Below are 27460 nucleotides of genomic sequence, written 5' to 3'. Positions count from 1 at the left end.
GTGACAGTTTGCATGGTTGTGTGTCTGTGTGTGGGGGGAGGTGTGGGGAGGTGCTTATGCAAAAGGCCCACGCGGAGGCGTGCAGCCTGTGGGATTCTTGGGCCTCCTTTCAATTGTTCTCCCCCTGTGTCTCCTTTTTAGGAGGTGTGTCTCATGGCTTCTGGAGGCCTCACTAGGAAGTCCAAATGCTCACCCTTACACACGTTCAGGGGAGAAGAACATATGCTATGTTGGAATTATGTGTAAAGTGCAAGAGATTCTGAGTAAAGGCGAGGAGCTCTCCCCAGAGCTAAGCCAGCAGATTCAGTACCTGGCCTTTGCACTGCTTCTTTGGGGATGCCCTTGGGGATTTTGCCTTTCCTGATCTGACCTGTGGACAGAACAGAGCCACAGGGGAGACAATTCTGTACTTTGGGATAAACTGGCCGATGCACAAGACAGCGTAACAAGGAAGCACCTCCCTCCAGGGCAGGCACCCCTGGGATGGGAGGAAGACTGCTCATCACACAGGCTCTCCCCAGCTGAGCCCTGGTGATTCAGCCGGGATGCTCTGAGGAGCCCGGCTGCCACGCTGGCTGTCCCTGGGAGGTGTCCTGGCCCTCCCCCGACCTTCCGTTTGATGAAGCATCCCCAGGTGTGCACCGAATGTCAGCTAGGGGACTCAAGGTCTCCTTGGCCTCACAGGTGTTCTTTTGCTTAACAAGACACGTGGCGTGCCTGGCCACTGCCTTCCCACCGAAGTGGAGAAGGTAGCAGACATGCCATCAGGGGTCTAGACATGCAGCATGCCCTTAGCTGGCCTTTCAGGAGAAGACGGCAGCGGCCAGAAGGAACGAGGGGGATGGGTTGAAGACTCGGGCCATGCCTGGCCTCACCAGCAAGAGTGTGTCCCAGCCCTGCGTGGGAACAGCTTTTTCCTCACTGTCCCCCAGTGTTTCCTCCTGCCCCGTTGGGTGGGACACCAACGGCAGCAGGCACAGAGGTAGGAGGGGCTCCGCCCATGATTCACTGAGCACAAACTGCTGTCTTGCCCTCACCCCCTAACTAGCCATCATTTCTGCCCAACTGGGCTCTGGGGGCGGGGCTTACCATGAGAAAGGAATAGCCGATCCAGAGGCTGCGCCAGCCCAGGGGGCACTGCGGGATGGTGGTGTCCTGGCTGTGCACAGCAATGGCTTGCGAGGGCGCCTCACACACGGAGCAGCGGCTGATGTACTGCGGGATCTGGGCCTGGCCGACGGGCATCATGGGGATGGGGGCGGTGGTGGAGAGCCAGTAGGACTTGTCGTTGCGCTTGGCGTAGTGGCACACTTCGTTGATGTTGCAGTAGATGAAGGGCATGGTGCTGAAGCGGGGCAGGCAGGAGCCCGCGAAGCCTGGAAGAGGGGTGGTGGCAGGGACAGGTGAGCTCTGGCTGAATGCAGGGCCACCAGGAACGGCACTAGCCAGTGCCTTGGCTTTACACGGAACCACTTGTACGCTTGTACCGGCCCAGGCAGCGCCCGGCTTACAATCCCGTGGCATGGAACACCCAGCGGGGTCTGTCCCTCAGATCCTATGAGGGGGTTTCATAAAGTCCATGGAAAATATGTCTTCTGAAAAAAATATGCGTGGCACCCACATAAACCTTTAATGCCGTTTTCCATGAACATTTTGAAGTCCCCTCGGTATTACGGATGAGCTGGGGGAAGTTTTATAATGGCGGGACTTTCTGAAAAGTGAGTAGTCACTCCCGGTTTATCTGCTTTGGAAAAGCCGCGGTGAATAGACTGAGGCTGTGTTTGGGAGGCAGCACGCCTGCAGGGAGTCCGGTGACTGCTCGGGCGGTCAGCACTGCCCGGCTGCAGGCCTCAATGCCAAATGTTGCTCTCTAAGCATCTTACGTTGTGTGGCTCACGTACTCCTTACACTACCCTACGTGCCCAGGCACCGGGATTAGCTTTGTTCCACCAGGGAGGAAGCAGAAGATTAGCGAGGTTGGATACCTTGCTCGCAGTGTACCGCTAGGAAGTGGCAGCACCAGGATTTGAATCCAGAACTGCTGCTCGATAACCCAACAACTCAACAGTGGGCCAGCAACCTCCTCTCCTCCCCCAGTGCTCAGTGGGCCGGCAGCTGGTACCTACCCAGGTCCTGGTTGTGGGCTTTCTCCTGTCCTTCCACGAACAGCAAGCTGTAACCCACCCAGAGCTGGCTCATCCCGATGGGGCACTGGGGCACTTGTTCCGACTGGCTGTGCTTCACCAATGTGTAGCCCACTCTCAGGCTCAGACCAGGCATGCCAGGCCTCCCGAAGGGGCCTTGCTTCCCCGGAGCTCCTGAGAGAGGGAGAGAGCAGGAGTGGGTGACCCCAGGGCAGCTCATGCTAACCGCAGCTGCTTGCTTTGTGCCGCGCCGCGCGCGAGACCCCTTCTGCACACACATGCATGACCTTGCCCCTGCGAGATGGTAGCTATTACCCCCATTTGTAGGTGAGCACACTGGGGCTCAGCACTCCCACCGCCAGTCAGCAGTAGAGCCACAACTCCAGCTCAAATGTATCCGGCTACAGAGTCCCCATTCATCATACACACACACACACACACACTTACACACATTCTCCCACTGCCCTATGTAGACCCCTGGCCTGTGCTCTCTCTTGGTGGGGATGAGTCCCGGTTTCTCTCCTGCTTCCTGCACACCCTGGGAGGCAGCAAGTGGTTGGTCCCTGTTGCCGATGTGGGAGACCCAGACTGAGTCCCTGGCTCCTGGTTTTGGTGGGGCCCAGCTCTGGCTGTCGTGGGCATTTGGGAGTGAACTAGTAGACGGGAGATCTGTGTTTCTCTCTCTTTTTCAAAAAGCAAATTGTAAGAAAGATTTTTTTTTTTAACAAAAGACAGGGTTAAGATGAGCACAGCAGGGGCCTGCGCTGTGGGTTAAGCCCTGGCCTGAAGCGCCAGCATCCCATATGGGCACCAATTCTAGTTCTGGCTGCTCCTCTTCCGATCCGGCTCTCTGCTATGGCCTGGGATAGCAGCAGAAGATGGCCCAAGTCCTTGGGCCCCTGCACCCGCATGGGAGACCCAGAAGAAGCTCCTGGCTCCTGGCTTCGGATCGGCACAGCTCAGGCCATTGCGGCCATTTGGGGAGTGAACCAGTGGATGGAAGACTCTCTCTCTGCCCCTCCTTCTCTCTCTGTGTAACTCTGACTTTCAAATAAATAGATAGATGATAGATAGATAGATAGATAGATAGATGATAAGCAGGGCAACATGTTGTTAGGCTGCAGGGGTAGGGACAGCCATTCCTCATCTCCAATTTTGTGATCCCTTGAGCCCCGCCCCCATGCCCATCCATGTCAGGAACTCCAGGTGGAAAGCAGAGGTGCAGGGCAGGAGCCATGCTGCTACGGAACTGGAAGAGAACTCCGAGGACTGGGAGCTGTCCTCTGCCCTCTGGAATGCAGGGTAGCCCTGCCGAGGCCCAGAAGGCAGTGGTGCGTGCATGGACAAGAGCCCAGATTTTGAGCCCCCTAATAGTGTCACGCTCTGCCACTGGGCTTACTGTGTCCCAGATCTGAGTTTCTGGACCCATCCCCAAGCCTCAAAGCCTCACAGAGAGCCCACTGCCTCCAGATGTCACATCACCAGACCTTCAAATCCTGGGGGGCCTTGCAGTCCAGGCAGACCAGGATCACCAAGAGCCCCAGGTGGGCCAGGAAGGCCACTGGAGCCATCCTTGCCAGGGATGCCGGGCAAACCTTTAGAGCCTGCAGGAGACAAAGCGCACGGGGAGTGCGTGCTAGTTAGTTCAGGGTCCTGAGTTTCCGCCCCAGGGATAGGGAAGTGCATGGCATGCCCAGGCCTCACCAGGAGAGGGCGCCCTGGCTCTCAGCTCGCACCTGGGCTGAAGCCTGCGGGGGGCGGGGCTAGTCCTTAGTACCCTGTAGCCTCTTTGCCTTGGGACAGCGCTCCCCACCTAGCTCTTCTGAGTCCCTGCATGCCTACTGCCTGCTTCTGTCCTCTCCCTCCCCCCTCCCCGCCCCCAGCCATACCAGGGAGTGCAGGGCAAAGACCGGCAGCCTGTATCAGAAATGAGGGTGGGGTCCGGCATTGTGACGCAGCGGATTAAGCCGCCACAAGCATCCCACATGAGTGCTGCTTCACGTCCCGGCTGTCCCACTTGGCTTGGGCACTGAGTTCCAGACTCCTGGCTGCGGCCTGGCCCAGCCTTAGCCATTGCAGCCATTTGAGGAGCGAAACCAGCGGATGGAGGATCACTCTCCGTCTCTCCTATTCTGCCTTTCAAACAACTAAGTCTTCAAAAGTAAAAGCAGCAGGCAGGATTCCTGTTCCCCTAGCCCTGGGCTTTCTTCGCCTGCCTCGTGTTTCCCTGGATCCACCACCACACTCACTCCATCTCAGTTGCACTTTTAAAAAAAAGGGAGGTGGGGGGAGGAGCTGTCTGGAGGCGTGGCCATGCTATGCCCACACGCTCTCCAGAACACCGACAATAACGGCCCTGCTGGCCGGGCCCTTCTCCCGCGGGGCAGGTCGTGTGGGTGTGTCCTGAAGGGGCAGAGGAAATGCTAGGTGAGGGTGATGATTACCCAATCCCCGCCCCCCCAACTCCAGAACTGGGGTTCCAAGCTAGTGGCAGCCACGACCTTTTCAAGTCCCCTTTCCCTGGCCTCCAGCTTACCTTGTAGGCCGACAGGGCCTGGAGTCCCAGGGTCCCCGGTGAGGCCAGGGATGCCATCAATGCCTGGTAGACCCAAGGGGCCCGGAGGAACCTGGATGGCTTCTGCAATGGGCGTTTGTCCAGGAGCACCTTGGGGGCCGGGGAAGCCTGCGTGCGGGCAGGGGGCATGTGGGCACGTGAGGTCGAGGCAGAGGAGGAGGCACCGAGGCAGGCTAGGAGCCTTCCTTTCTGCCCTCTCTGTTGGCCTCCATAATCCCCACTGGACACTTGACCATGGTAACAGCCCTTCCCACCTGTGGCACTTTGCCCATCTAGCTCCCCAGTGGCTTGGTAGCTCCTTTGAGGGTAGGACTGCATCCTATTTGTCCTACCTCCTCAGGACCCAGGGCAGAGTCTGGTAGGTAGTAGGTAAACAGATCATTCAAGTGCTATGAAGGAAATGAATCAGTGCGGTGACTTTGGGAGGCGGAAGATGGTGTTATAGGGTGGAGGAATCTGCTGTAGATAATGGTCAGTCACCCTTCCTATGCAGTGACATTGAAGTTGAGAGCATTGAAACAGTAGAAGGAGCTAGCCATTGGAAGAGGAGGGGACAAGACCATTCCAGGAAGTAGGACTTGCATGTGCAAAGGCCCTGTGGTAGGCCAGGGCTCAGTGTTTTTGGGTAACTGCAAGAGGCTAGTGTGGCAGGGGCAAAGTGAGAAGTCAAGGGAGAATGGCTGGCAATGAGGCTGAAGGGAAACATGTCACATAGTGTAGTGTGGTGGGCCACAGTTATTTCTCTGCCATGCGAAGCCACTGTATGATTTCTGGGTTTATATGAGGTCTCTGGCTAGTGTGCAGAAAAGTGATTGTGGGAGTAGGATAGGGAGAAGCATAGTGCAGGAGAAATGGTGGTGGTTGGGACCACGGGGATAGCAGTAGAGGGACAGTAGGTGAGCGCAGGACATCGAGAGCCATTATGTCGGGGCTTGTTCTGGGCTCACAGGGTGTGAACGGTGATCTGGGTGCCATGAATGCAGAAACAGCGCAGAGCAAGGAGGTCAGCGGCAGGATCGAGGGCAGCAACGCAGCAGGCAGCCTGTGAGTGTGGGAGCTGATGGAGGCGCGAGTGTCCTCTCCGGGGATCCACACTGGCCCCTCGGGCCTTACCCTCCTGGGGCTCTGAAGCAGCCCAGCAGGACCTCTCAACTTACCTCTTGACCCTGCCTTCCCCTTCATGCCGGGAAAGCCTGGATCTCCAGGTGGCCCAACCTTGCCTGGGATTCCCATGAAGCCAGGCTCCCCTCTCATGCCTGGCAAAATCCAAAGGAAAGCCGATCAGGGCATGGCTTGGGGGTGGTGGTGGGGGGAGCAGGTGGCGGTGAAGCCCGGAGGAGAAATATCCATCGGCCTCTCTTCCCAGGGCTGTAGGAGGAAGGGGCTATCTGGGATCAGGGAGTGCGAGAGGCCCCCAACCAGCCAACCCAGTAGCCATACCTTTCAGTCCGAGCTCTCCAGGGAGGCCAGAGAAGCCTGGAATTCCTAGGTCTCCCTTGGGACCCCGAGGCCCAGGGATTCCAGGGAAACCTGGGTCTCCAGAGTCGCCTTGATCCGCGGATGGCCCAGGAGGCCCTGGGGGTCCCTGGGGGCCTGGGCGGCCTAGGGAGAAGATCAGAAGAGGGAAGAGGGGCAGGTGAGCAGGGAGTGGCTGCTGCGGGAGGCCTAAGGACTGACGGGAAGGCAAAGCCCGGTCCTGTCTTTACCTCGTTCTCCATCCAGGCCTGGTCGCCCGGGATCACCAGGCTGTCCTGCTATGAGTGAGGGCAAGGAGATGCCTGGGGCACCAGGGAGACCAGCAGGACCTTGGAGACCTGGGAAACCTGCAAATAGTAAAGGACAAGGGCTGGGTGGACTTTGTGTGCCAGCGTGAGGGCCAGGCTCTCTCAGAGCCAATGGGAGCCGTTAGGGAGGAGCCAGAGCAGGGGACGCCAGCAGGGGGCTCCTCTCACTGTTGCCCAGCGAGCAGGCGATCCTCGCTGAGCAGGGCTCTCACAAGCCCTCTTTCCAGCTGGCGCTGCACTGACAGAGCTGCGGGAAGTTCGAGTTTCCCAATCTCACTGGTCATGGACATAGTGTAGGCTGACTTCTCTCCAAATCAGAAAGAAAAGCAGGTATGACTGAACACCTGCAATCTGGGTGTCCCCGGTGTTTTTGAACGCGTGGTCCTTGTCAGATAGCAGTTCAGAAGTTAGCCAGCTGTGCCAGAGGCTGCACAAAGCTTACAGACAGACGTTGGCCACGGGCCCTGGGCAGCCCCAGCAGGCACCTGCCTGATGCCAGAGGAGGCAGCAAGTGTGTTGTGCCTGCCTGAGCTCTCCAGCCTTCTGGGCTGTCTTTTGGGGCTCTCAGGCAAACTGGGAAACAATCTTTTTTTTTTTTTTTTTTTTTTTTTGACAGGCAGAGTGGACAGTGAGAGAGAGAGAGACAGAGAGAGAAAGGTCTTCCTTTGCCGTTGGTTCACCCTCCAATGGCCACCGCGGCCGGCGCACCGCGCTGATCCCATGGCAGGAGCCAGGAGCCAGGTGCTTTTCCTGGTCTCCCATGGGGTGCAGGGCCCAAGCACCTGGGCCATCCTCCACTGCACTCCCTGGCCACAGCAGAGAGCTGGCCTGGAAGAGGGGCAACCGGGACAGAATCCGGCGCCCCGACCGGGACTAGAACCCGGTGTGCCGGCGCCGCTAGGCGGAGGATTAGCCTAGTGAGCCGCGGCGCCGGCCGGGAAACAATCTTTTACAGGGCATTCATGATATTGGCCGAATGATTGCTTAGCTGCCTGTAGAACAAACTTCTCTGTACTAACTCTCTCCTCCCTTTTTGGCTAAATTGAATAGTCACTTCTGAGATGATATATGGACTATTGTTGGCTCAATTTTTTTAAAAAAATCTTTTTTTAAAAAGATTTATTTATTTTTCAGAGAGAGAGAGAGAGAGAGAGAGAATCTTCCATCTGCCAGTTCACTCCTCAGATAGCCACAATGGCCAAGTAGGGCCAGGTCAAAGACAGGAGCCAAGAGCTTCTTTTGGGTTGGCCATGCGGATCCTGGTGCCCAAGGACTTGGGCCATCCTCCGCTGCTTTCCCAGGCCATAGCAGAGAGCTGGATCAGAGGGGGAGCAGCCTGGACATGAACTGGTGCCCCTATGAGGTGCCAGTGTTACAGGCAGTGGCTCCACCTGCTACACCACAACACTGGCCCCTGTTGGCTGATTTTTTTTTTTTTACTTATTTGACAGGTATAGTTAAGACAGTGAGAGAGAGAGACATAGAGAAAGGTCTTCCTTCCGTTGGTTCATCCCCCAAATGGCTGCTATGGCCGGCACTGAGCTGATCCGAAGCCAGGAGCCAGGTGTCAGGTGCTTGCTTCCTCCTGGTCTCCCACGCGGGTGCAGGGCCCAAGCACTTGGGCCATCCTCCACTGCACTCCCAGGCCACAGCAGAGAGCTGGCCTGGAAGAGGAGCTGCTGGGACTAGAACCCGGTGCCCATATGGGATGCCGGCGCCGCAGGCGGAGGATTAGCCAAGTGAGCCACGGCGCTGGGCCCAGGCTGAAATTTTAATACTGCGTTACATGTTTTCTGTTTGTGGGATGATTTCTATTATAGTGTGTTCAAAACCAAACTGTCCACCGGATGGCTTAAGGTTTATTTAGTATGTATATCAAATACATAGATGGTAATCTCAAACATATCAAAAGGTGTTTGCCCAGATGTTCAAGTTCACACTAAACATGTAGCACGGATGAAATGTATTCGTTTCTTTGGCATCTAGAAGATACTCAAATGAGGAGAGAGCAATTCCAACCAGTTGATAAGCTGCTCTGCTGGTTGAGATTCTAATTTGTTTGTGAAAAGAAAATCCAAAAGCATTAATGGTGAATTTCCTCTCTTGTATTTCATCTAAAAAGATAGTAAATCCATGAAAACTTAGTGAAAGAAGAGGGGAGATTGGTGAATTCAGGTGCTTTAAAACAGTTCATTAATGAATGGAATCCAGAGAAAATCGGAGGCAGGGAAAAACTGATGTTGGGAGAATTCTCTCAATTATTTTAGTTCTGCAAAAAAGAAAAATAAACATAAAACAAAGCTCATTGCTGAGCCACGTGGCGCTACGCTAGGTACGGCACATCAGTTGTGTCTTGATGGACCTTTGAAGAGGTTTTCTTTTTCATAGGGGAAAGCACCTGAAAAGAAAGACAAATTGGACTCTTTTTTTCCCTGAAAATATAGCTTTGTGCATATATATATATGTCTATATCAATATACACTGGACTTATGCAAAAACAGGGCGTATCTACCTATTATAGAGTTAGTGTGGGCAGCACACAGATGACACAAGTTCCCAAGGCCGTTTTTAGAGCCTTCTCCTCCCTTTACCTTTCTCGATTTTAAAATTCCACCAATATATTATCAAATCAGAAATGAAGGTACTACTGACCCCAGGTAGTATGGAAAGCATATGCATTTCTTTGACTAACAAGAAAACCCTTGGGGCAGACATGTGGTATAGCAGTGCAGCCACAGCTTGGGATGCCTGCCTCCCCTACTGGGGTGCCGGGGTCTCAGTACTGGTTCTACTCCTGATTCCACTTTCCTACTAATGCACACCCTGGGAGGCAGCACACGATGGCTCAAGTAGTTGGGTCCCTGCCACTCATGAAAGACCCAGACTGGATTCCTGACTCCTGGCTTCAGGGTGTTGCAGGCATTTGGGGAGTAAACCAGTGTATGGGAAATCTCTCTCACACTCTCTCTCTATCCCTCTCTATCTCTCTTTCTTTCTCTCTCTCTGACTGCCTTTCAAATAAATAAAAAAATTAAAAATTTATTAAAGAATAAAACATTTCAAAAGAGCAGATGAAAATACAAATTGGCTTATTTTCATAACTCCTTCCAGTGTCAAAACCTTAAAAATAACTAAATGTGGTAGTAGCATCTTGCATAGTAGTTGACACCACTTGGCATGTCTACATCTCCTATAAGATGTGTTCAGTTCCTGGTCCTGCCCCTGTTAATATGTATCCCAGGAGGCACCAGACGATGCCTCAAGTACTTGGGTCCCTGTCACCCATGTGGGAGACTTGGATGGAGTGCACAGCTCCTGGCTTTGGCCTGGCCCAGTCCTAGCTGATGCAGACATTTAGAGAGTGAACCAGTGAATAGAAGATCTGTGTGTATGTGTGTGTGTGTGTGTATCTTTCTGCCTTTCAAATAATTTAAATAAGAATTTAAAGACCCTAAATATACAAATGTAGCCTCTAAATATTTAGTGTAAAAGTACAATTCAAATTATTTCAATAAAGATATTGTAAGGATAAGGATTACACTATGGAGTTTTCTTAGGGGTAAATTCTCATTTTATACTGACTTCCATTATCAAGCATAGATTCTCATGGGGAGGACATGATATTGTCCATTTTGTTTTTAAACAAATTGTTCTAATTAGATATTAAGAGGATACAGAATGCTTATAAATAATATGTAAAGAATAATTGTGATACGGTGAACACCTACCTGTGTTCCAAGGACCAAATTTAAGAAAAAGGAAGGTGAAATTCCCTTTGAGTTTCTTTGTATGCCCCCATATTCCACCCCCTACCCTCCCTCTAGAAGCAGCCATTCCTGATTTTTGCATTTACAGTAACCTTGTAGATATAGTATGAACAAATACAAGAGAGAAGCTCTGAGCTTCCAATCATAAAGTCATGGCAAAGAAGCAGAAATGTTGATCATTCTGCTGTGATCATAGTGAAATGCCACACTGTAGCCCACACATATGCACAATCATTGTTTGTCAATTTTTTTTAAAAAAAAGTTTTGTGTTGGACATTTATCAATGGAATCAGACCAAATGTACTCTGTGATTTTTTTTTTGACTCAACATTATGTCTCTGAAATATATCTATCTTGACACGTGCCGTTACTGCATTTGTATTTGTGATCTTATTTCCTCAGACAGCTGACGGAAATGGATAATCTAATGACCAGGCATTCAAAAGCTGGATTTGAAAACAGAAAAGGAAATGTTCCTGGCCTTCTATGTGGTCCCCTCTTCCCCATGGCCTGTGGAAAAAAAGGTCGCTCTCTCTCTGTAGGCTTGGTCCCTGCTTTGAGTCCTTTCTTTGGAGTACCTGCTGGATTTCAGGAAAGAGCAGGTTGGTGCGGACCAATATAGTTCCTGGGAAATGTTGATCATTGTCCAAACACACATATTGTCCAAACATGCCCATAAACAAAGTGTGCTGAGGCCTCGGGCCCCACAACTAGGAGGCACACAACATGTTGGCAATACGAATGCTGCAGGTAACACACAATAATAATAGAGAGGCCAGCATGAAACTCAGTGTTTTCATACACACAACTTCAGTCCTTGTTGATTTCTCCCCAAAACGGTGAGCTTTGTTCTGTTATGTTGTCCATTTTACAGAACAGGAAAACCGAGGGTTCCTTTGGAGTTCAAGGACATACAGCTGGTGAGAGGTGGAGCTGGACTTTGAACACAGTCAATCTGACTTCAGAGCCTGTATGCTTAACCATGAAGCTACACTTAATTCACTTCTAGGTTTGCACTAATTGGGATATAAATGTGTGTGTGTGTGTGTGTGTTCAGACCATTCTTAAGAAAATTTGAAAAATCAGGATCCACTCTACCTTTTTCAAAGGTATGGAAAAGGAGGCTCAGAAAGGGTCTTGATGAAAGATGATCAGTTGGGAGCTAAGATTAGTGTGGAACCTGCTTTTCAGTGAACCCAATAAATGCTAACTGAGTGCATGCTGTGGGCTTGCCCTGGGGGAGGGAGGAGACCTGTGTTCTCTTAGGCTGCCGCTACTTCTGGCAGCCATACTATCTTCCTGGGGCCCTGGGAGGGCCACCCACACTGGACCCTGAGGGGATCCCGGCCAATGTTTTACCACTCGCACAAGCCCCTTCCCTGACAGCCATTAAACCTGGACTGTGGCTAAGAAGGAAAGAGAGGCCTTGAGGTTGACAAGGAAGACGAGGGGCTGTGGAAGCTAAGGGGACTTGGTGAACTGCTCTGTGATACCTCTTCCCCACAAAGCTCTAGGCACGGCCTATCCTCTGTTTCTCAGCAGTTCTGAGTTCTCATGAGGTCCTGAGATTCCCAGACACCTAAAGACATGGCCCTGATGAACCCCATACCTGTGTCCCCAGCACGGCCATGCTCAGCTTCACAGGCCTGATTTGGGCTCACTTACCTTGGCCGCCTTTTTGTCCTCTTATACCTGGCTTCCCTGGGGCTCCGATGCCAATCCCTGGTGTGCCCTTTTCCCCTTTGGCTCCAGGCAGGCCAGCAGGCCCAGGCACGCCGGTTATACTGGGTCCTAGGAGGAGACGCAGGAGGAGGCAAAGGAACTCAGTGGCGGTGAGGCCCTTGTGACTAGCTCATGTGCTCAGGGCCTGAAAGGCCTGGCCAACAGACACCGAAGACAGAGTACTATAGTGACAGTACCCCATATAGGTAGAAAGACAAACCCAATTCTCATTTCTTCTCATGTCAAGGAATGTCAGGTTGCAGGCTGAGAAGGGGATCTATGAATTCAAAGATATGGGCTACACCACAATCAAGAACTCATAGCCAGCTTCCAGCATTCTAGGAGAGCTGGTCCCCTCCTCGTGGCCTGTGAGAGTCTTCCTAACCTGGAGTTCCATGGGTACCCTTGGTGCCTGGAAGTCCATTCAGTCCATGTAAACCAGGAAGTCCAGGAGAGCCTGAGAGGAGAGAACATCAGAAATGGCTCCTGCGATTTTGAATCGTGAAGGCTCAGCAACAGGTAGCTGCCTGCCCCTAAAGGCATTACAATGTCCTCATGGTAAATTCCTGGTCTTTCTGGACATATTACTTAATGTACTACGAGAGAATAGATCACCTGTAACCCACACCGTGCATCATGACTCTTGTCAGACAAATATAGCTTTACGAGGAGGATGATAGCCAACAAGGTATCTCGGATAAGAACTCAGGGTAGCAGTACCCAGACCTTGAGGTGCCAGCTCTCAGAGGCTTGTCGCCCAGTCTCTAAATGAGGGAGAGACTTCACATGCCATAGTGACAACCTCCCTCCCTGACTCTTCTTCCCACAGAGCCTACATTCTTCTCTTTCCACTCATGCTTGCCCGCCTTTCTTTCTCTGTCTCCTCCTTTTCTGCTATTCCTCCTGTGGCCCCGTCAGTGACTCAGCCCAGGCAAGGCTTAACCCAGCTAGTGTCTTCTAAGGGATAGTACTCACTGCCCTTTACTGATAGAAGGACACTCCCCCCCACCCCCAATTGTCTCCTTGACACACATACCTTTGGGTCCTACTAAGCCAGAAGATCCCAGGGGCCCAGCTACCCCTGGGTGACCTGAGAAACCTGGAAGTCCTGGGTCTCCTCTCACACCTGCTATCCCTGGAAGTCCTAAATGTGAAATTGAAGCAAAAGTTCACAATGGCGCATGGCTTCAAATGAACTCTGGGGATAAGGTTGTCTTGTGCCATGATACCTGGGGAACCAGGAAGGCCAATATCTCCAGCAATGCCAGTTTTTCCATTTTCACCTTTGTTTCCTGGGAAACCCATGTCACCAGCTGGCCCATCTTTTCCTTTTTGTCCTACCAGAAAAAAAAAAAAGGTGAGTGATCAGATCCCATGTCTGGCAGTGTGTTCCTCCACAGAAAGGGCTGAATGGGAAGGTGCTGAGCGGGGCAAGAGCTGATGAGGAGACTCTGAAAACGATAGTGGCAGCTGCCTTCACATGCAGAAGGTGCCGCCCAATTGAGGAGTTAGGAAGCTTGCTCTTAATGCCCTCCGGAGCAATGAGTGTAAAAGGGCCCAGAAGTAGAGTTTAGATAATATATAAACTAGGGGAATCAACACCATCATCCCAAAAGGTTTCAGCAGCCTATGAGTTTTGAAGGAAGAGGAGGCTTGTTTACACAGGACAACTGTGGATAGGTATGTTTCTGCACTGGATAGAAGCTGCAAAACTGGGGGTTTCACCTCCAAAATCCCTTCCAATCCTCAGTGTGCAAGGCCCATGAGTCAGGAATATAGCAACCTTACCTTTAAGGCCAGACTCTCCAGTTTTTCCCTTGGGTCCTGGGTTACCAGAAACTTTAAAAGTCTGGCCTTGATCGCCTGTGGATAGCAAGACATCATTCAGATGGGCAGAAAAAGCCAGAGGTCATTTTGTACCAATGATAACTCTTGAACACAAAATCTTTTCAGATTCAATGTAGACAGAGGAGCGCCTTGACAATAAGAGGGAAAGGTACCCAGTCACAGTCCACGAACTAGGATTCTACAAGGCTTCTGGCATGGAATGCTGCCATACGTAAACTATCTCTGTAGGGAAATATATCATTAGGCTCAGTCCGGGTAGAGAAGATGGTAGGAGGGGCCATACACCATCACTGGAATGGGGCAGGGATAAACTGTCACTGGAATGGAACAGTGATGCCAGTAAGAACAGGAAAATTTCCTGCCTAGTGGTCTGGGTTCACTGGGAAAGAAACTATCTGGAGCCAAGGTTTTCCTCTGCTGCTGAATCTGGAAGGCAGACAGATGGGTCAAACCACAAAGTCAAAGGACAGCCTTGCCCTGGGCTCCATGAACGTCACAAGAGCGAGATCTGGGTAGGGACCGCTGCTTTTTTGCATGTCTTGGAAGCACAAGGACTGCACAGGGAGTTTGGCCACAGGGGAAACGTACATCAATGCACTTTCTCCTAAACACAGGACCCCCAAGAGAGCCCTTGCTTGAGAAAAACATGCTAACACACTAAAAGAGAGAAAATGGTCCTCACCTTTTGAGCCTTGGGGACCAGGTGATCCGGGGAGTCCAGGGGTCCCATTGAGACCCTGCGAACCCTTCAAAGCAATATGTGAATCGTCATTCCGGCTCAGAGCTCAGGGCCACCTACCCTCTTTTCCCCTCCTCGCCCACCAGCCGCTACCCCAGAGATGTGTCATGCACCCTGTGGCAGGTGTGCACTGAAGAAGTGCATCCTGCAAATGGGAAGGTGCTGAGCAAAGGGTAGAAGTGCATACTCAGGGTTTGTAGGCGAAGAGTTTGATCTGCCTGTCAATTCTCATCTTGCCATTCAGAACTTCCCACTGCCTATCAAAATTGGAATCCCAGCAGGGTGGGCGTTTGGTGTAACAGTGAAGATGCTCCTTGAGATGCCCGCATCCCATACTGAATTGCCTGGTTCGAGTCCCAGCTCCTCTGTTTCCAATACAGCAGTCTGGTAATGGTAACGCAGACCCTGGGAGGTAACAGGTGACGACTCAAGTTTTCAGGTCCCTGCCACCCACATAGGCATTCTAGATAGAGTTCCAGGCTCCTGGCATTAGTCTGGTCCAGCCCTGGCTGTCATAGACATTTGGGGAGCAAACCAGCAGACAGTGTCTCTATGTCTCTTTCTTTTTGCTTTTTAAATAAAATGAAAGGAAATAAATAATGTCTAAACAATTGGAATCTTGAGAAATCAAGGTGTGGTGCTCTAGTGAGTATCTTAGAAAACACAGATCAGCGCAGTTCATCTAGGACTTGATGTGCTCCACGGTCAACTCCCACCCCCATCACTAAAGCTCTGGAGACTCATATGAGAAGTGTTGCTTTACCGTGAAAGACTAGCAAAGGGGGCCAGTGCTGTGGCGTAGCGGGTAAAGCCACTGCCTGCAGTGCCAGCATCCCATATGGGTGCCGGTTCGAGACCCAGCTGTTCCACTTCCAATACAGCTCTCTGCTATGGCCTGGGAAAGCAGTAGAAGACGGCCCAAGTCCTTGGGCCCCTGCACCCACGTGGGAAAGACCTGCAGGAAGCTCCTGGCTCCTGGCTTTGGATCGGTGCAGCTGCGGCCGTTACAGCCAATTGGGGAGTGAACCAGTGGATGGAAGACCTCTCTCTCTCTCTGCCTCTCCTTCTCTCTCTCTGTAACTTTGACTTTCAAATAAATAAATAAATCTTTTTTTTTTAAAGACTAGCAAAGAACATAAGACCTTTCTGCCACTAGGTAGCAGGCTGCATGTGTACAGATGCTAGAATCTGAATTTGGGCAAAGGTTACCAGTTTTTACAGGAAAAGCTGCCTACATGGACTAATGTCCAACTCACTATCTGAGTCTGGGAATCGGGCATGTCAGCTGCCATCAGCACAGTTCTTTCTCTGCTGTCTGGCACAGTTTGGGTTCATTCGGAGATGTACTCAGTACCCAGTGAAAACATATGCCACTTGGTGCTTTATGCTGGATGCTGAGTACTGGGCAGGATCACTGTGCACACTGGACTACAACCCAAGACAGTTCCTTCATTCTGCCTGCTCCCTTGCCTGGCTTCTATCTGGCATATCGCCATATCCACAACTAATTCTGGGCTTCTCCTCATCCAATAACGCCTTCCCATTGGTGTCCACTTATACTAGCATGTGAGTAGTCAGCACCACCCAGTGCAGAGTGACTTATTTTGCAATTGTTTCAGGTGTGTGTGTGTGTGTGTGTAGTGTTTTGCGGCCCATTTCTTTAGACCTCCCCACTTCAATACTGCCAACTGTTTATATAGAGACTTCCATGTACCGGATATAATATTAAGTCCTCTAGATATATCATCTCAGTTAATACTCACTACTGCCAAAAGGACATTTTGATATTATTCTCATTTTGTACAGATGGGCAAAATGAGGTTCAGGGGAAGTTAAGCAATGTGCACAAGATCACAGAGCTAATAATACGTGATGGGGCTGAGATTCAAACCCTATTCTTCTCTGCCTTTTAAGAGTTCAGAGAAAGTGGGCTTGATTCTTGGCTTGTTGCTGCCACTTGTAGACCTTCCAAAGACCATTTCAGCAAAACACCAAGAAGTCTGTACTGAAGTTTTACCGTGTGCCAAGTTCAATGTGGAATGCTGGCAGTGGGATGCGTACAGAGAAGCATGCAAGCTGTTTCTGGTTCCCAAGCCCTAGTAATCTCATTGAGGAAGTTCAACACCCCACAGAACCTTCAAAGATCCATGTAAGCAGTGAGAAGCATATTTAGTGTCACTGTGGCAGGAACTCAGGGACTCCTGGAGGAGATGGTATCTGGGGTAGGATCTGAGGGGCAAGCAGGTGTTGGGATCACAGAGTTGGGGGGAAGCTTTGCCATGTTTGGGAGAAAATGTGGACAAACGCATGGAGGGGGGAATGTTCAGGGAAGGGAGGGAAAGTTCTAGAAGATCCCAGGTGAGGGCTTTATCTAAGGATGCCCTTGGGCACTGGGGCTGGGATCAGAAAGGTGGAAAACAGGGGCATGTCCTTCTGCTATGGAGCCTCTTCCCTGGTGGTGAGACAAAGATCTGGTCACACTTACACTTTTTCCTGGCATTCCTGGGAAACCCATAATTCCCCGAGACCCTTTCAGACCAGGTAAACCTGGCAGTCCTGTGGAACCAGAAGGGCCTGGATTTCCGGGAAGCCCTTTGATGGTGCTGGGCAGGCCACGAGTTCCAGGCAGGCCTGGTAGCCCAGGGAGTCCAATCTCTCCTTTGTCTCCTGGGAAAGAAACAAAAGGGCTTGGAAAAAAGTCTTGGAAAGTGACCACCTGCTCACCAAGGTGAACGTTCCTTGGGTCACAGACCAAGTACAGGCTTAGGTGGCAGTTTAGGGGTGGTGGTAGGTAGTGGGAGCGCCTTTAGCCTTATGGGGCAATGTCAGGGCTACTGAAGTTCCAGCACCAGGACAGCAGCTCGGTGCACATGCCCCTCTATCTGCCAGGCTTCTCCAGAGGTAGCACACTCTGTAGTTCAACCCCTCAGGCACCCCTCAAGTGCAGGGATGGCACCCTTCTTGAACACCCCTTACTGCCACTCAAACTATTGCTCTGTGAGGTCTTTGTACTTCGAGGCCTTCTCTCAGGAAGGAAGCCAAATTTTTTTGTAAAACCCCTTTTTGAGCATTGCTCTTACCCACCCCCTGCCCAGTTACCTCTGAGGCCAGGAAATCCACTGGAGCCAGCTGAGCCCTGAGAGCCTTTGTCACCTTTGAGCAAAATGTTGAGCGTTGGAAATCTTGAGCCTGGTATTCCGGCTGGCCCTGGATCACCCCTGTGACCTGCAGGTATGGAGATCAGGAGGTGAAGTGTGTGAGAGAGTACTGGGATTCAGCTTGATATACCGTAGTCTTTTGGGTTGTAAAGGCAATTCTTGTCTTCAGGTAATCCCAACAATCATCCCAAACCTTATGAGATAGACAAAGTCATTGAGATAATCCACTAGGCTTGTCTTGCCAGGCTGGACCCTGGAATGTCCTTTATCTAGTGCCTGGAATGTATGCCTTGAGGAAGTCCAGGAGTACTTCAGTTAGCTGCAGGCCACTTTTGTCTCTAAAACACTTTTTCTCTCATGTCATTGTGCATTGGTGCAGAGATCAATGTCTTCTGGCTGGCCGAAACCATGCATCTGCCCATAAGTCCCTCTGAAAAATTATACTCTACATAATCTTGGATTTGTCCTCTTTCATTGATCTCTGGGCTGCTTCCACCTTTGGTGATCAGTTTTCATAAACTATTTTTTTTTCCTGAATGAATTGTCAAGCCAGCCAGGAAACAGAAGAAATAGGCAAGGGGAAGGAAGCATTTCTTTTTTAAATTTATTTTTTAAGGAATACAAATTTGATAAGTATGACTTTAGGAATGTAGTTATTCTTCCCACCATACCCACCCTCCCACCCACACTCCCACCCCTACTTCTCCTCCCTGTCCCCTTCCCAGTCCCATTCTCCATTAAGATTCATTTTCAATTAACTTTGTACACAGAAGACCAACTCTATACTAAGTAAAGATTTCAACAATTTGCACACACACACAAAAACTGTTTTGTGAACTGGTTTTACAGTTAACTCTCATAATACAACTCATTGAGGACAGAGATCCTACATGGGGAGTTAGTGCACAGTGACTCCTGTTGTTAATTTAACAATTAACTCTCTTATGTATGACGTCAGTGACTACCCAAGGCTCTTGACATGAGCTGCCTGGGCTATGGAAGCCTTTTGACTCAACACAGTCAGTATTTAGACAAGGCCATACGCAAAGTGGAAGTTCTCTCCTCTCTTTAGAGAAAAATACATCCTTCTTTGATGGCCACTTCTTTCCACTGGGGTCTCACTCACAGAGGTCCTTCATGTAGAACATTTTTTGCTAGGCTTTTCAGGAAGACCAGGAAGCCTTCAGGACTGATTCTCAGGTCAAAGTGTTACTTAAAGCAATTGTCATATTATGAGTTCTTGGAAGAAATCCTGGGCAGGTCATTTATCTCTCTGTGGGGAGAGGTGGCCTACATGCTGGATGCTTGAAGCCCACTGGGTAAGTATGGGAATGTTCCCAAAGCATCGCTGGGTTTGGAGCAACTGTTTGCTGAATGTCACCAAAACCACAGTTGGATAGCCATTGTTGCAGGCCATGTAACAAACCACAGGGTGAAGGTAAGACAACTTGAGGAGGAATTACAATTAGAGAGGCATAGGCATATCTCCATTTAGCTCCTGGCTTCCAACTTGGCAGAGGAAGTAGAGGAATGGGATTCTAAGTTAGAGACTCTAGCCTGCTGTTTTGTCTGACTAGGAGACAGGAAGTAGAATTAGCAACAAGTTAGGGCTACTGTTACACGACATGAGTGGGTCATAAAACACTGGAATCTCTGGGAGGAAGGGAGTGAGGAGGAGGGGGAGGAGATGTTAAGGCAGTTGGAGAGGAAGACTCTCTCCCTACCTATGACCTGTGCTTCTCTGCTCAAGGGCCTTTGCAGTGAATGACAAAAGCCCAAGGAACACAACAGGCAGCTCAAGTGGAACTGGCCCCTGTGCACGAACCTCTGATGACTAGAGAATATACCTCGAAGGGTTGTTAGACATGGCCGAAACTTTTAAACAACAGGCTTGTGAGAGTCTGACTGCCTGTGTGGTGAGGTTTTGAGCTCTGGGAGGAGCTGGTATTTCTTTGGCAGGAAATAGAACTGAGAAAATGAATACTCTCACAACCCACTCAGCGCTTAAGAGGCGGCTGCATAGCACCTGCCCGGCGAGGGGAAATTGTTCCCTTATCACAGTGGGAATGTGGCAGGCCATCCACACCCTGATACTTGAGGGGCCCAGTAAAGCGGTTTTTATCACCAGTGTGTGTACCACCAGCTGTTACAAAGTAGTCCCCTCGCCCTCAACGGTAAGGTCCTTAGTCCAGTTGCTGGGCAGGATGGGTGTGATGCTGGGGAAGCTGTAGTTGACTTGATAGAGAATGGATGTTGCTGTGATACAGTGTGCCTTGTCACCAAACAGGGAAAGGGAAGAGAACAAAGTAAGCCTGGGGAAGAGCAAACTGAGAGACCAGTCTGGGTAACTAGAAAACAAACGTGACCCAATCTTGGCACTGCTGTTCCCAGTATAACCCAGGTGTTAGAAAACCTACCAGCTTCTCTTGGTCCTGTGCCTGCTGTCTTGGACTTAGCTAAGGCTTTGTCCAGCATCCCTTTACAGGCAGGTTCACCAGATCAGTTCACCTTCACCTTCAAGGGAGGGCAGATGGTGGAGTTTCCAGGTGCTGCCCCAAGCGTATCTGCGTACTCCTGCTATTCTCACTGTGTCTTTGGCAAGGGGACCTCATCCTGTTCTCATTTGCTACTGGCATTTGGCTGGTTTTGTTCTATTGATAGCATGCTAAAAGGAGAATGATGCTCTCTTATAGGAGACAGTAGATCGTTTTTGCACCTACTTCTAGGTGAGCGGACAGCCTATGTGTCCCCCCAAAAATCAAGGCCTTGGCCCATCTGTGAAGTTTCTCAGGGTGAGCTAGCTGGGTCAGATAAATTTAACAGGCAGGCACTGGGGCACGGTGGCTTAGGCCACGGTCTGTAGTTCTGGAATCTCCTATGGGCACCAATTCGAGTCCCGGCTGCTGTACTTCCCATCCAGCTCTCTACTGGTGTGCTTGAGAACACAGTGGAAGAAGGCCCAAGTGCTTGGGTGCCTGCACCCACATGGGAGACCTGGAAGAAGCTCCTGGCTCCTGGCTTCGGATCAGCGCAGCTCCATCTGTTGTGGCAATTTGAGGAATGAACCAGGGGATGGAAGATCTCTTTCTCTTTCTCTCTCAGTCTGACTTATAAATCAATAAATACATCGTTACAAATGATCCATTTAATACTTGGCATGGTCCTTGACAGAGCACCAACTTTCCCTTTATCCCACATAGTAATGGATGCACAGGCTTCTGTGAGGCCCTTTGTGGCCTTTCATTTCCCATTATCTCAGTGCCTAGGCCCACTATGTGCAAGGGGTGGCTCCTGTACCTGAAATACTTGGTATACAGATGGGTTCTGCAGGGGGAACACATGTGTCTGGACTGGTATTGCAGCACAACCCACCCACGATGCTATCTGATTTGAGGCAGGGTTAGATCAGGGCAGCCCATCAACAAAACTATGGGTGATAGAACCATTAGAAGAACACTTGATAGAACACTCAAGCACATGATGTGATCTGCCACATAACCCCCAGGCAGCAGAGTTGGTGGTGCAAAACAAATAGCTTGTTAAAACCATAAATACGGACCCTGTTAGGTAAACCCTCCTTGGCCAACTGAACTGAAACCCTTAGAGAAGCGTGAATACACGAAAGCACTCACATGGCTGGCACGCCTGGCCCTAATGAGCGCCAGTCCCAGACAGCATCCGTGCCCGAGCTGCACATCCTTATACTCTGCTTCCTGAGTTGCTACAAACCCAGAACCCACAGGAAGGGGTCAATGGAAACGGGGCTGGAAGGGTCTGGTGCCCTGGGAGTCGATTGGCTATTTCTTGCCACAGTGGGAGGAGTTTCCAGCCCTCCTAAATTGGTCTCCCTTCTATCCCGCTAGCCTGTAAACCTGGGATCACAGCTAATGCCCTGAGTGAGCTAAAGGAAACACCTCGGGCACTAAAGTTGGCTCGTAGGTCAGGCCATTTCCCCCTTAGCTTTAGAGATCTTGTCACTCTCTAGAGAACCAACATGTGCGGTCTGCCCCCTCTCCCCAACACCAGCCCCCAGCTGCTGCTGCTCTGCTGTCTGCCTGCATTGCCTTGTTGGCGCAGATCGCCCAAGCTAAGTCCTTACAAAGTTGCTATCCACAGCTGTGGCCAATGTTGTTTTTGCTGCTGTTTCCACTGGGGTCTGCTTTTCCGGTCAAGGTTTTCCTATTGTTATTACAATCCGCATAATCACCTTTGGTCTCTTTTCATGCCTGTGCCTCTATTGCTACTGCGGATTCTGCTGAGAAGCTGGACAAAAAATGGGCCCAAAACATTTCACCAAGACAATGTTAAAAAGCCCTTGCAGGCTTGGGGTCCATCACGGAAGGGAGGGGCTAGTGAGACTGTGAGACAGTTACAAGGCGTGGACGTAAGGATTCAGCTTGATATGTCCACAGCCATCTTGGGTGTAACTGCCACCTTGCTCTTTCGGTAATCCTAAGAGTTATAGCACATCTTATGGGATAAATGAAGTCATTAAGATAAACTGCCAGGCTTGTCTTGCCAGGCTGGACTCTGGAATGGGCCGTATCTAGTGTCAGGAATGTTAATATTTACTAAGGAAATCCAGGTGCACTTAGGTTAGCTGCAGAACATCTTTGTCTATAAAACTTATTTCTTGCTCCATGACGAAGAGATCCATACATCTTACGGCTGCCCAAGACCATGCTTCTGTCTCTAAAGTCTCTCTAATAAATTATACTCTATGTAATCTTGGATTTGTCCTCTTTCTTTGGTCTCTCAATCCTCTTCTCTGTCGGCAGCTGGTTCTCATATGCCAGGTTTTTCCGAAACAGAGAGCTTAGACACGAGGCCAGGCAAGGATTGACCTCCGTATTGTTCCTTCCTATGTCACCTCCTGGCTTGCTTTCTTCCTGCACCCTTCCATCTTCCGTGCTCTCAGGCCTCCAATCTCGCATGTCTGTGTCTGTGCTCTCTCCTTCTATACTTCCACAGTCTGCCAGCAATTTTAGACCCTACTCAAAACCCGCCTCCACTGATCACCTGGGACGGTATAGACAAGGCCTCTACCATGCAGTGAGACTCAGAAGTCATTAGATCTTCTGACTTCAAATGACTTCATTCTGAAGCCTCAAATCTTATCTAACATAGAGTCATATGACGAAGCCATCAAGCACAGCACACCTTATAAAACATGAGTCATAGCTCTGGAATTCAAGTCTCCAGCTTACCTTTTTCACCAGGACCACCAGCCTGTCCGAATGCTCCCAACTTCCCAGGTGATCCCGAAATTCCCTTTAGTCCACTTGTACCAGGAATACCAGGAAGACCTGGAACCCCTGGGAAACCGACCAGTCCAACGGACCCCTTCTCGCCTGTTGAGAAAGAAAAGTTTCTAGTACCCCCATTTTGCATGAAAGGAAACATAGGCTCAGAGAAGTTGAATAAATGGTCCAAAGTCACACAGCTTGGAAATTGCAGAGAAGTTAGGTGTCTCTAACTCCACAGTCTCAGAACAGGGACATGGCACTAAGCACCACAAAGCAGGGAGGAAGTGAGCCCCTCTCTTAGGATTCACCAAGTTATGGCTCCTGTGCCACTTAGAAAAATAATAAAGCCTGGGGCCAGGAGGCAGGAGATTAGCTCTGGAGCCTGGCTCTGTTACTAACCAGTTGTGTGGCCTTGGAACAGTTTCTGTCCTCGGTTTAATATACAGATGCCTCCTGCACAACCACCAATGGCTCTCAGGGCAATCCTAGGGATCGTGCAAATGAATCAACCAGTGTGGCTGTTCCTGCTCTGGGCTTTGCTGACTCTGCTATACAGCCCAGTGTTCCACCCGGCAGGCAGGGTGTGTGACTCACCCTGGAGGGTGATCCTCACCACCAGCATTGGCTTGTCTAACTTCCTTGCCACAAGAAGCCCTGCCTTCCTCCCTCCCTCTTCCTCACCCCTGGGTAGGGAGCCTAGAATAAGATAAGCAGTTGGGAAGCTCCCTTGTCACTTCACTGTCTGTCTTCATTTCACTTACCCTTCGGGCCCAGGAGGCCTGGCAAGCCAGTGTCCCCTGGCAACCCTGGGCTCCCCAGGAGGCCGGCTGCCCCGGGAGATCCAGAATGGCCTTGGAGCCCAGGCTGGCCTCTCTTTCCAGTTGCGCCAGGGTAACCTGTCTCACCTTTCGGACCTCTCTTTCCAGGATGTCCTGAATCAGCAGAGGAGAGAACACAAAACAACTGTCACGTGAGGCTGTGGCCAGATTTGGCCCACTGCCTATTCCCATGGCGGCTGATTGGTTGGCTTGCTGTGTTTTGTGAATGGGCCTTTAACAATGACATATGCAAGCTGTTAACAGGCTGGCTAGAGCATTTAGCACCTAGCACCCAGAGCACCATGCCCAATGGCTGTCACTTCCAGCATGGCATAGAAGTTGGGGGCAAGGGCAAGCCCCTTCTTATTATAACTTCTCCTTTTTATGAATGTGCTTCATGTTTTTGCCTCTGAATGGAGCTCTGTGAAGCCAGGGTGGTGAGTGGGCTCCAGTTTCCCGGTACTTGCAGTCTGAATCCCAGAACAATGGCTGTTTCAATCGGTGAAACAGAGGTTAAAGCTGAGCTGTTGTTTCAGCCTCCCAGGGAGCCTTGGCTACAGGGCTGCCCTTTTAATCCCTCAAGCCAGCAGTGAAGTCAGCCAGTTCCTTGGCATTAGGGTTGAAAGACCCCCTAGTGCCAAGTGCTGTAGAAACCCACAAGGCCCATTCGGTCTCCTAGGTATTGTGAGCAGTTTTTGATCACGCTTTAAGTTGGTCAATGGGATTAATCTCCTGAGCTGTTGCCAAAGTGGAATGTTCAGGTACAAAGCAAGGAAATTAAAAAAAAAAAAAAAAAGAAAACCAAAGGATTAAATCAATGACGACAGAGGAATTTGAGCCCCCAAGGACCTAAATGAATGGCTGACTTGGTTTCCTCTGAAATGAAAAGCATCAAGTAGCTTCAGGCCCCAGGATTCCAATGGGAGGCTGTGAAGGGGACTCCAGCACAAGGGAAGGGAATTCAATGGGAGCCAAGGCCGCAGCATGAGCTCAGGGCTGCCCGGCCTTGTAAACAAGACCATGTCATAGTGTAGAATCAGAGAATTCCCTGGTGGGGGTCTTAGTCTGTGACCTTGTGTGCTGTGATTTCAAAACCAGGGCAGTCTACGAGAAGATGGCAGCAGGACAGGAGGACAAAGGCGATCCAGAGGGTCTCAATGGCTCTGCAAAGAACTCGGCTTCAGTCACTTGGCCAGGCGTAAGGGGAGGGGGGTGGATGTGGTCACTGAGTGGGAGCGAGGCAGGTGGTGCAAGCAAAAGGCAGGTTGCAAACAGTAAGCTGGAAGTGGGGGTGGGTGGGGGGTGGGTGGCAGGCCTCACGGCTAAGCAAAACGCATTGGGGAAGCATGTCCTTGTTCCCCAGCCCAGCGCCTGCTCTCCGCAGCCTCAGCGAGAGCAATGGAGAGGGGCGAGATCCATTGCAATGACAATAACTTCCTGAGCACGAGCCCCTATACGCTGCCTGGAATGCAGATGCTACATATGGCCAGCTCCCAGTCTCCCAGCCTACCTCCCGCAGCTTAAAGTGTCCTCACCTGATTTTTTCATTGCTAATCAACCACTTAGTCAAACTCATCCAATTGAGAAGGTGGTGTGGCTGACCCTATAAGGCCCCCAGTCAGCAGACATAAGGGTACTAATCACTGGACTCATGAGGTGTTTTTTTTTCTCCAATGGAGAACATCTAATGTTGGGTCTTGTCTCCAGAGGTTTCTTTTCCAGAAACTCTAAGCCAAGAGAAGCAACTACTGCCCCCCTCCCTGTATTGTAGCCCCCAGACTGACTGAAGCCCATTTTGCCATCATAAAAATCCCCTTGGGGCTGGCGCTGTGGCGTAGTGGGTAAAGTCGCTGCCTGCAGTGCTGGCTTCTCATATGGGCCCTGGTTCGAGAACCGGCTGCTCCACTTCCAATCCAGCTCTCTGCTGTGGCCTGGGAAAGCAGTAGAAGATGGCCCAAGTCCTTGGGCCCTGCACCCACATGGGAGACCAGGAAGAGGCTCCTGGCTCCTGGCTTCAGATTGGCACAGCTCCGGCTGTTGCAGCCATCTGAGGAGTGTACCAGCAGATGGAAGACCTCTCTCTCTCTCTGCCTCTGCCTTTCTGTAACTCTGCCTTTCAAATAAATGAATAAATCTTTAAAAAAAAATCTCCTGACACACATGGTATTATGACCAACCAAAGGAAAGCCATGAGCATGACCAACCAACCAGGGACCTGGACAAGCACTGAATATGCCCTTCTCAAGCCCAACCTCAGTCCATAATGACCTTCACCCCTAACTGCTTGGGGATTCCAGGAATTAAACGATAGCTGCCCAGCTCCTTGTTCTGTGCTTTTTAATAAAGACCTGTCTGCTTCCAGCACCCCAATGCCAATGACTGACTCTGTGTCAGTTGACTGGACCCAGTTTGGCAGAGGGGGTTTCTGTAGCAACTCCTTCAACCAGTTTTTGAGACTGTTCTATTTCTAAATGCCAATTCCGAAGGGACTACAGTCTCGAGTGGGCGTCATGCCTGTGGCATATTGGTCCCTGGCCCACAGTGACCCCTTCAGGGCTGTCCCACAGTGCTCTGAACACCTGTTTGTCACAGGGGCAGCCTCACCAGGTGTCGTTGTCTCAAGGTGCTTTTAGAGTGGAAGACACTTGGTTTACATTCAGCCTGAAATCTGGGGAGATGCCTTTCGTGAGTAGCAATCTTGTACATGAGGATGGCAGAGTAATAGCTCTTGTGTTAATCTGGCTCAGATGTGACTGAATAGTTAGTAAGCTTAAAGGGACCTTTCCCTTTTTTGGAGCTGGAGAGAGATCACTGCTTTGACCAATAGCTTCGTAGCTTTCTAAACTTGTTTTGTGCCGTGGTTCTTTCCTAAGTCCAGCTGGAAATAGCAGTGGGTAACCAGAGCTCTATTCTTAGATTCTCCTATGATGAATTTGGCAAAATTAAGAAATCTTACTTGGAAACCTAGTAAAGAAAGATGATGTTTTACAGTAATACTGCTTGCCACAGTGCTCTCTGAGATTGAATGGGAAGTGGCCACTTAATAGATCTCTGGGTTATGTTACTGTCTTTCAGCTATAGGGGCTTCATGAGAAGAAAAGAAAATGGAGTGAGTTCCATGTATGTAAGCTTTGATGCTGTGATTGTATCAAAGTGAGTCAACACAGAGAAAATGGGATATACCTAGAATAATGGTTCAGAAACAGCACATTAACTCAAATGCCTGTTGGTTCACCTAACTTTAGCAAATCTTTGATAAATAAGCTGCTTTAAAGTTGTTTAAAAGGTGGGGGTTAAGATATTTTCAATATCATTAACGTGATAAAATTCACTGTAACTTAAATTATTTATGAAGCTTTCTAAAAATTGAGCATTATTATCAAAGGTATACTGACTTGAGGCCTGCATTTGCTCCTCTATGTTAAAGTAATAAGGTTTTCTGTTAGCAAAAATGTTGGCAATAAATTCTGTTTTTCCTTAATTCTTTCAGTCATTTCTGGACTGTAGTTTTCCCTCCTGTGCAGTTTGCATTTGCTGATTCTCTTTCCTGACTTTATAGTCAGCACCTTTTCCTCCTCAGTTTTTTTAAGAGATTTACTTATTTTACTTGAAAGAGTTACACAGAGAGAGAAGGAGAGGCAGAGAGAGAGAGAGAGGTC

The 27460-nt window shown here is 50.2% G+C and overlaps 1 protein-coding gene across 3 annotated transcripts in view; it reads right to left on the bottom strand.

Annotated features, from left to right (window-relative positions):
- Positions 1-27460, bottom strand: part of COL4A6 (collagen type IV alpha 6 chain) — a 312961-nt gene that overhangs the window by 3875 nt on the left and 281626 nt on the right. For all 3 annotated transcript variants that reach the window (XM_008272863.4, XM_070067442.1, XM_070067443.1), the window contains 17 exons: positions 23745-23915; positions 22945-23088; positions 17679-17804; positions 17065-17246; positions 14523-14586; positions 13781-13855; positions 13222-13329; positions 13029-13136; positions 12378-12449; positions 11936-12061; positions 6426-6542; positions 6160-6321; positions 5877-5975; positions 4681-4827; positions 3632-3748; positions 2127-2318; positions 1090-1376 (listed from right to left, as the gene is read on the bottom strand). In XM_008272863.4, coding sequence (XP_008271085.2) covers positions 1090-1376; positions 2127-2318; positions 3632-3748; positions 4681-4827; positions 5877-5975; positions 6160-6321; positions 6426-6542; positions 11936-12061; positions 12378-12449; positions 13029-13136; positions 13222-13329; positions 13781-13855; positions 14523-14586; positions 17065-17246; positions 17679-17804; positions 22945-23088; positions 23745-23915 — 2297 coding nt within the window. The remainder of the gene's footprint in view (positions 1-1089; positions 1377-2126; positions 2319-3631; positions 3749-4680; positions 4828-5876; positions 5976-6159; positions 6322-6425; positions 6543-11935; positions 12062-12377; positions 12450-13028; positions 13137-13221; positions 13330-13780; positions 13856-14522; positions 14587-17064; positions 17247-17678; positions 17805-22944; positions 23089-23744; positions 23916-27460) is intronic.

The sequence above is a fragment of the Oryctolagus cuniculus genome, chromosome X, assembly GCF_964237555.1.
Source record: "Oryctolagus cuniculus chromosome X, mOryCun1.1, whole genome shotgun sequence".
NCBI lineage: Eukaryota > Metazoa > Chordata > Mammalia > Lagomorpha > Leporidae > Oryctolagus > Oryctolagus cuniculus.
This window is presented reverse-complemented; position numbering and strand designations above follow the sequence as displayed.